At 42.5% G+C, this 9,321-nt stretch overlaps 1 protein-coding gene across 5 annotated transcripts in view; it reads left to right on the top strand.

Annotated features, from left to right (window-relative positions):
- The first annotated feature begins 1,941 nt into the window (after positions 1 to 1,941).
- Positions 1,942 to 9,321, top strand: part of ARMC8 (armadillo repeat containing 8) — a 56,269-nt gene continuing 48,889 nt past the window's right edge. For all 5 annotated transcript variants that reach the window (XM_088669721.1, XM_035132693.3, XM_035132691.3 and 2 more), the window contains exons 1-2: positions 1,942 to 2,205; positions 7,512 to 7,588. In XM_088669721.1, the coding sequence (XP_088525847.1) occupies positions 2,161 to 2,205; positions 7,512 to 7,588 (122 nt within the window). In that variant the 5' untranslated portion in view covers positions 1,942 to 2,160. The remainder of the gene's footprint in view (positions 2,206 to 7,511; positions 7,589 to 9,321) is intronic.

Genomic DNA, 9,321 nt, shown 5'->3' with positions numbered 1-9,321 from the left:
ATCTTATGGGTTATGATAAATTGCTATATGTCAGAATCTCTAACAGCAAATTAGAGTTACAGTGGCTCTATAGCCAACATAAAGCTATTGAGAAACAAGAAGGAAGTATCAGCATGCTCAGAAAACCCCAAAGTTTGCAGAAGTAAAAATCTTTAAGGAAAAATATTAAAGGAGGGGGAAAAACCCACCAAAATCCCCCCAAAAATCCTGCCTCCCACAATACAGACCCAAAAAGACTGAGCATGTGCTTAGTGGCCATTGAAAGTTTTAAAATTTCCTAGTTACAGGTAGGCAATCCTGTTGGTCTGACATAGTCGAAACAAAAAATAATAAAAAAATTCCTTCCAGTAGCACCTTAGAGACCAACTAAGTTTGCCGTAGGTATGACAAAAAAGCTCATACCTATGACAAACTTAGTTGGTCTCTAAGGTGCTACTGGAAGGAATTTTTTTTGTTAAAATTTCCTAGATTTGCATAGAGCAGTAAAAATTGATTAAAAATGGGTTGACACATCCATTTACAAAAGAGAGGAGGAAGAGGGGCACTGCTTTGTCTTGGGAAGACTGACTAACTGAAAATTGGTCACATCTCTTTTAGTTATATCATCATTATTCCCTGCACTTCTGGACTCCAGGTCTATTCTAAGCACATGTTTACAGCTGGTTTTGTTTGCTCATATGTTCAAAACTATGCTGGTTGCATTGTTTGAGCTGCTGGGGTTATATCTAGCTAGATAGGGTACATGCACATTTTTAAAAAAGAAAGTTTTTTGATATGCAGATTTGCAAAAAAGCATCAAATAATTTTCAAATGTCTGCTGCTCCAAGCCAGACAACAATTTGGAATCACACACATGAAGACTGCCACTTCCTTTCACCCTCTCTTCTTTTCCCACCTCCTGTATCTGCAAGTACAAACTTTAGTTCTAATACAGTTGTTTGTGGAAGAGTTCTGTGCAAAAGGGTTTTTTATTTTTTATTTTAAATTACATTTTTGCTGGTAGCTGCTTGTTTAGTAATAGCTAATTGTTGGCATTCTGCAACAGGCCTGTCAATAGACTCATTATATGCTCAAGTGCAGTCTGCTGCTCTGGCTTAGAAATTGAACAGCCAGGTCCGGGCAGCCATACAGATGAGGTCTTTATCGTTTTGTAACACCTGGCATCTATCCATTCATCTCCTAGGATCCTACAATTGCAATCTATGTGCACTCACCGGAGAGTGAAACCCATTAAACAGAGTAGGAGTACAGTACATGACTGGAAGGGATCGTGTTCTCTTTCCACTATTGACCTATCTCTGGTGTTCATCAAATTCTTGATCATCTTGCTTGTGTACTGTGTACTGCATATGAAACAATGTACAGGGCAAGTTACTGTAGTTGTATGTTGTTCCTGTATTTACATGAAAACTAATAAAAATTATTTGGTGGAAAAAGTATGGATCATTCATTTTTCCTCTCTTGCTCATTTAGTGTTGATGCAGCCCTTTAACACAGTCCATGTCACTTTTGTACATCACCTAATCTGTTTAATCATAAAACATAAGGGGACATATAGATTCTGAAAATTACCGTGCATGTAACCATAACCAAGGAACACCGAGTGAAAGTCAATGGAAGCGTTTATAGGGTTATGGCACGGTGTTGGTGAAATTCTCTGTCTCTCACACACAAACAGCGACAGCTCGATTCTTCCTCCCACTCACGGCCAAGGACAGATTCGGACAGGTGGTTTCGACTCTGCGCACGCGCATAAGCAGGAAGCCTATCTAGCCTCCCTCCGTCTCTCATTGGTCCAGCGCCGAACCGTCTCTAAAAGTAGAGCTGGCGCGTAACGATTCTTCTTTATCCTTAAATTCCACAAGCAGGTGGGAGTAAATCCATCTACTTCCGGCAATAATCCCGCCCTCCATCCCTCCCCGCCGACCAGTCCCCGTTGGCGCGTGCGCAGTGTCCGCCTCACGGAGAAGCAGTTTGTTTTCTTCGTTAGCTGATTCGAGCCGAGCGGGGCGTACTCCCTTCTCCTCGCTCTTCTCCCGGCGATGTGGCCGCGCATGGCGGCAGTGGCGGCGGCGGCGGCGGCGGCGGCGGCAGTAACAGCATTCGTGGCTCCGGCTCTCGCGTGGGGTTGACCGGCTAACACTTCTGGCGCGCACCAAGATGGCGTGTGTGTTGGAGACGCCGCTCCGCATGAGTGTCTTGTCGGTGAGTGGAGGCCTGGGGCGGCGCGGCAACGGCGGCAGCCGGAGCAGCTACCGGTCCTGGGGAAGGGAGTCCGCCGCGGCGAGGCTTCTGTGGGACGGCTCTTCCTTAGCTTGGGCTGGAGGCGGAGAGTCTGGTCGTGCGGTGCCTGGCGGGGCGAGTGAGGGACTGCCTCCTTAGGTTGCCCGTCGCGGGTCCCGCCCTCGCTGGTTGCCCGTCGTGTCCTCGCCCTCGCCTCCCCCCCGCGGCCTCGTCTTCGCACTGGCTCCCTTTCCCCTTGGCGGACGTCCGTGCGAAGGAGAGGGCGGCCGGGGGTGGGGGTGGGAGAGAGAGAGAGGGCTCCTCTGAGGGAGGGCTACGGCTAGCCGTGCCGCGTCAGACCACGTCTGCGTTTAATCCCCGCTCAGATGTCACAGGCATGATGGCAACCGGTCTCGTTTGATCACCCGGGATTCTTGTGGGAGTGAATAGCTTTCCCAGCTGCATTCTTTTCCTGTGCAACTTATGGCCTTGCATGGTTATTACTACTTTTTAATTTTTACTGTATTTCACAATGCACAAGAGAAAGTCCCCACAATGCACAAGAGAAAGTCCCCATTGCAACGCGACTGTACCCTCTAAATGTAGCGTTTTTAATTGCACACTCTGCCTTCGTGTTCTCTTGCCCATGTGCCAGGTTCATGAAGGTGGTCCAGTCTTATTGGAGGTGTACTGTGTGACTTAGGCATCATTGCAAACTTGGCCACTTAACTTGTTGGACTTGTATGTCCAGAACTTTTAAAGAAAAAAGTTTCTTCCCGTTTCAATATCCATCCATAGGGATGCTGCCTTTGTACATTACAAAAACTGGCAATTCCTCCTACTTTCACCCTTTGAGAGGGACTCTCTTCTCAGTAGCTACATGTTCTGTTGCTTGTTGAACCATATTCACAGGAAGTGAGTTGCGGTTAAAACCAATAGAAATGAATGAATTTAAACTAACTTATCTAGATTGAGGCTTGTATACAAGCTTTCTTTCAACTCACCCAAGTAAGAAATTGAATTGAAAAATTTGATTACATTTGCCAGGGGCTGTGTCAACTTCTGTTAACTCGTTCTGTTCTATCCTGGTTTGCTGTCTCGTTTGTGTGGACTCATTTATGATTCCATGCTCATTCCCTGATAGGAGTCAGGCTTCATTACAAACCAGATCAAATTTTTTTACTCTTCTGGCAAAATGCTAGAATTTTCTAGGATCTCCCTCCTGAATTATATTGGGGCAGAAAGCATTGCCTAGTTTGGTAGAAGAAAAATATTTATTAATTGCAGAAAAGGGTTAGTACCTAATGTAGTGATCTTAACTTCGTTTTGATAGTTCTGATGTGTAAAACAATGCTTGATCCAAGCTAAAAAGGCAGTCAAGTTGAACAAACTTTGTGAAGCTTTTAAACTTAGTGTCTCATAGTATCTTTCTATGATCTAGTTGAGATTCCTGCATTGCAGGGGGTTGGACTAGCAGAGCTTTGGGGATCCTTCAAACTCTGATTCTACTATTCTCTGTCTGGATGGTGAAACCCTAAAATAAGAGAAATTTGCACAATATTCCACACACATCTCCTGCAAGATGTCACAGGGTGGTACAGACTACAAAGTGTTAATTGCACTTCAAATCAACTAGTTAGTCTCTGAGATGCTACACACTTTGTTGCTTGAGACTATTGTAGATATTCTATTTACTTGATGCTTTTTTCCACTTCTGGCAATCTTGGTACATATCTCTTGGTTCCAGCAAACATGAGCCATCATTTAAAAATTGCTATCTTAGACATCATAATAATATTATAATAATAATTTATTATTTATACCCCGCCCATCTGGCTGGGTTTCCCCAGCCACTCTGGGCGGCTTCCAACAGAAAAATAAAACACAAAATAAAACACAGTAATCTATTAAACATTAAAAGCCTCCCTGAACAGGGCTGCCTTCAGATGTCTTCTAAAAGTCTGGTAGTTGTTTTCCTCTTTGACATCTGTTGGGAGGGCGTTCCACAGGGCAGGCGCCACCACCGAGAAGGGCCTCTGCCTAGTTCCCTGCAACTTGGCTTCTCGCAACGAGGGAACCGCCAAAGGCCCTCAGTGCTGGACCTCAGTGTCCGGGCAGAATGATGGAGGTGGAGATGCTCCTTCAGGTAGACAGTCAGAGGGAAGCCCTAAAAGTTGCAAATATGTATAATTCAGGGATTCCTATAGCCACCTTTACAGGTAGGTATCAGCTGCAGAGAAATAAATAAAACCTTAAGTTGAATTATGGGCAGTTTTTTTAAATTAATGCTAAACTTAATAGTGCTTTTTTGTCAAAAGCTTTTTGTAAAAAATATCTATAAAACACCTATCTGCATTGAATAGGCTGGTTTCTGTCTCCCTCTCTCTATTTTAAAGTCTTATCCATCAAGGTTGAGCTTGTTGGTCAGTTATTGGGAGAACTGGATAGCTAATTAAGTTACCCACATAGATGGAGAACTGCTACTATACTTGGATTAAAATATTTGGAGAAAATCTCTTCTGCTGCTGCATCCCAAGTTTTCTGGATAGTTCCACCTCAGAATCCTGGCTGAACCTTTTATCTCTTCTTCCTGCTGCATAGCAACAAATTGGAAGTCTAGAAGCATTGTGGTGGCACTCCTTCCGCTGTGAGATTACTGTATCTGCATTCCTGTGGATCTTGCTCCTCCACCATAGGTGATAGGAATGAGAATCAGGGTGAGGGTGTTCCCCCATTTTCTCTCTAGGCTCTGTTATTACAATATGGGGTTAAATGACTACTGTATTCAGTATGTTGGCTGCCCCAAGGTGAGAGCTTGTTGGTGGAACCTGTCCCTCTCTCACACACCCCAGGGTGAGAGATGGCAGGGGAGTGCATATAACTAGGTAAGAGATAAGGTTGGCTTGCTTGTTGGAAAAGCAGTATTGTATACAAATATTAAATAAAATCAAAAGAGCACTTTGGTTTTAGTAGTGAATGGGCTCAAGTATAAAATCAAATTCATAGGCAGCATCATCAAATGCTGAAGTGCTAGCTCTAACAAGCAGTAGAAAATATTTTAAATTTGTAATACCAGCTTCAGAGTTTTCCAGTTGCTTCAGTCATCAAATGTCCCATTCTGGTTCATGGCACCTGAAAACGGAGATGCACCCTGGTATATGTACAGGTAATGGTCAGACTTGGTGTGTGAGAGATAATAAAGAAAGAAGATGATGGAGTTGGAGATGTAGCATGCTGAATTCAGTAGCCAACTCCCCTGCTCATGCTTGGTCTTGAAAGTATATATATGAGAGCCATGTGCATATTAATTATGAAAGGGAAAAGTTATTTCCGTGTTAACTTTTGAACAAGCTGGTTTCAGACCAAATCGCTCTACCACCGACCACGCATTAATCCTTTATCATCTCGCTCGGAAATATTCGTCATTTGGCCCTGGTCAACTTTGTGCTGCCTTCATAGATATGAAGGCAGCTTTTGATAGCATCCCTAGAGAGCTGTTATGGGAAAAACTTGCACGATGGGGAATTGACAGAAGGTTGCTGTGGCTAATGACCCAACTACATGAGGGGTCGGCCGCCAGGGTAAGACTAATACCTGCTGGCAATCTTACAAATTTTGTATTAATAAACAAAGGAAGTCTGCCAAGGGTTTATCTTAGCCCCCTACCTCTTTAATCTGTTCATCAGTGATATGAGAACCCCTCTAGCTGAGTCCCAAATATCTATCCATGCTCCCCGGCTTGCAGATTACCTCTGTCCTTTATTGTTACATGCCGATGACGCGGTGATCCTCTCTTATTCGAGAATCGGCTTAAGGAGGGCTCTCAAGATCTTTGCTTTATTCTGTCAAACAAATTTGCTTACCATAAATCATTCTAAATCTAAAGTATTTTTTTTTCCAGAAGTCGGAAACTGTATAAGTGGGAGCTTGATGGGAAACCAATTGAACAAGTCCTTAAATTCCAATATCTGGGAATTTACTTCCAATATAATATGGGATGGAAAGCACATTGAATACCTATAAAATAAGGCCAAAGCCCTTTCACATGCATTATTGCGTTTTTTTCTTCTCTGATGGGGCCTTACATGTTCCATCGGCCCTAAAGTATTCAATGTAAAAGTGGTTGCAACAATGGCCTATGCCACCCCGTTATGGAGCGCCTTAGTAAACATCGCGCCCTTGATGACGCTGCAAATTCAATTTCTGTGACGCCTCTTAAAACTACCCCTGTGCGTAAGCAACTCATCCATACGTCTAGAACTCAAGATCCCTTCATTAGAAATTTCTCTATGGAGGCGAATCTTTAACTACTGGCTGACCCTTATTTTTTATATATATTTCATCTGAATATACATACAGTAGATAGGAATCTGGCTGGAAATGTAAATAAGCTAATAAATGTTGAAAGACTTAAAAGCAAACTAGGGCTTAAAAATAGTCAAAAAAAGCAGGTTACAAAGTTATTTCTCTGCAGAGCAAAATGTCTTTAAAATGCTGGAAATACTTTTGCACATTCTGAAATTAGTTATTCATATCTATTTTGTGAACTTGGAAAGTACACATAGGGGATGTTTTTAGAAGGGCTTCAGTTGAACAGTAGCGCACTAGTGGATGATGTTCATCTAATAAATCTGAAAGCAATATCTGACTATTTCTGATAATTGCTTATAACTAAGCAAGGCTCCTGAGTGTCTATAGTGCTTGTGCTTAAACTGGCATAGGTTTATATTTCTTACAGGAATTATTGTTAAACATAATGGCTTATTTCAGTGCAAAGAATCAAAACATACTCACCAATGTATTTATAAAAGGTAAAGGGACCCCTGCCCATTAGGTCCAGTCATGACCGACTCTGGGGTTGCGCACTCATCTCGCATTATTGGCCGAGGGAGCCGGCGTATAGCTTCCAGGTCATGTGGCCAGCATGACAAAGCCACTTCTGGCAAACCAGAGCAGCACATGGAAACGCCGTTTACCTTCCCGCTGTAGCGGTTCTGTGAGCAGAATTCCTGTCCTCCCTTGAAGCCCCCCTACTAGGTTGGTGTGTGGGGTCTGTAGCGGGGAAGAGAAGGGAGGGGAAGTCCTGCATGTGCAGATGTTTGTTTCACTGATGGGCAGGCACAATTGGCTATTGCCCACTGTTTTGTGAGTTGTTCTGAGCTCACATTTGTTGGAAAATGCATATAAAATATTAAATTACATCAGTGTATTAGCTTCCTATGTACTGTTGCTTCCTTGAGTATTTACAATTTAGAATGCTAAATGTCTGTAAATGTCTTTGCTTCCAGGAAGTCACGGCTAGCAGTCGCCACTATGTTGACAGATTATTTGATCCTGATCCCCAAAATGTCCTGCAGGGTGTCATGTAAGTAATATCTACTTGTATGTTATATTGCCATTAGTTCTGTGGGTTTGTGTGAAACTTTTCCATAGCTTGCTTTTACAGGTGTATAGCTATGCATCACTTACTTGAAGTATTACTGATGAAATGTATTTTGATACTACCTTCATGTAGAATAGGTAACAATCCTTTTTCTTTACTAAGGCTGCAGTACTGATTGCACTAACCCAGGATTACTTTTGAGTAGATATGGTTAAGATAGCACTGTTAATCTTTTTCTTTTGACAATATGAAGGTCTCTTAAGTTACTTTCTGATTTGTATTTATTGCTTTATCTTTCAAGCCTGATACAAATCTCCTCCTTTGCTTTTCCATACTAGTACTCACATGCACTTGGGATGAGAATCCCTACATAGAATATTTTAAAATACAGACATACCTCATTTTATTGCACTTTGCGATATGGATGCAGCTGTAAGCAGCCCAGCCATTTCAGGGAAAGAAAGCCCCACACTGCCGGCCTTCTTCTAGCCACAGGAGTGGAGCTGGCTAGGGCTGGAGCCAGGTTTTTCTCCTCCTGCCCCTGCAACTAGGGGGCCTGGCTTACAGTACTGTAAGCATATCTTTTATATGCACTGGGAAACAAAAACAAAAAAGCCATTTGGGACATAGAGTCCAAATGAAGCCAATGAGGTAAGACTGTTCTTGTTTTTTGGAGACTCTGATTTATGAAATTGATTATTATAAATGATATACAGTACTAGCACAGTTCAGACACAAGAGGGAAACTATGGTTTCTTCCTGTGTTGTGAATTCGATATGACAGGCCTCAAGCTTCAGCATCTCTTTCACATGTCAGAGAAGGAGAAACTATTCTAGTATTCTTTTCCTATGCCGTCCAAATCCTGTGTTCTGCAATTTGTTTGGTTCTCAAAGTTTGATATTTATGACTCTAGAAGCCAAGCATCATAGATGTTTACTTTACATCTCTTGGTAAAACAACATTGCCTAGTATTCACTAGTCCTACCTAGAATCCACTAGTCCTTGCTTCTGGAAAGGTCTGGATGCTTAGGACTATGTCCAGTGCTGCAGCTCTGCTGGCGCAACTGACTTTTATGCGTTCCGTGGAGCTTCTTCTTCCTCTCTTGCCACCTTCATCCCCTTGCACTCTGAAGATAAGCGCTGCAGTGTTGGAAAGGCCTAGAACAGATTTTGAAACCCAGGGGGGGGGGAATGCAGAAGTCATTTTTCAGCAGCAGAACCCCACAGGTGCAGCATTGGACAAAAAGGTTAAACTTCAAGTAAACGATCTTTAAGAAGATAGAATTTTTCATGCTTGTGGGTGGCTTGACCCTGAAGGGTCTGGATTATACTTCTAGGTTGTACAAAGATACTTCTTGGTAGCAAACCAATGTATATTAATTTAAACTATTTTTATTCAGTTCTTCAGCCAAAAAAGGCTCCTAGAGTGGCTTACAAATATCAGCAATAAAATAGTTCCTTCCCTCAGTCTTGCAACCTAAAGGGCATGACAAAAAAGGAAAGGCAATTGGGAGGGAGGGGGGTGTTGGAAGCTAATTCTGCCACCATTTGTTAGTTAGCATTCTTGTAGTAACTATCTGAATTGGAAAGATTCCAGTGAGAGGTTGAAACAAAAGTTGCTGGTCTTTTCAGAATAGGAAGAGTAAACCAAGAAAATAATTTTCTCAATTTGATTCTTTCACCGCTCTGTTAAAAAATAATTCCACTCCTGCAA

The sequence above is a fragment of the Zootoca vivipara genome, chromosome 5 (assembly GCF_965207765.1).
Source record: "Zootoca vivipara chromosome 5, rZooViv2.hap1.1, whole genome shotgun sequence".
Taxonomy (NCBI): domain Eukaryota; kingdom Metazoa; phylum Chordata; class Lepidosauria; order Squamata; family Lacertidae; genus Zootoca; species Zootoca vivipara.
Note: the sequence above shows the minus strand (reverse complement) of the source record. Positions and strands in the feature narration are given on the sequence as shown.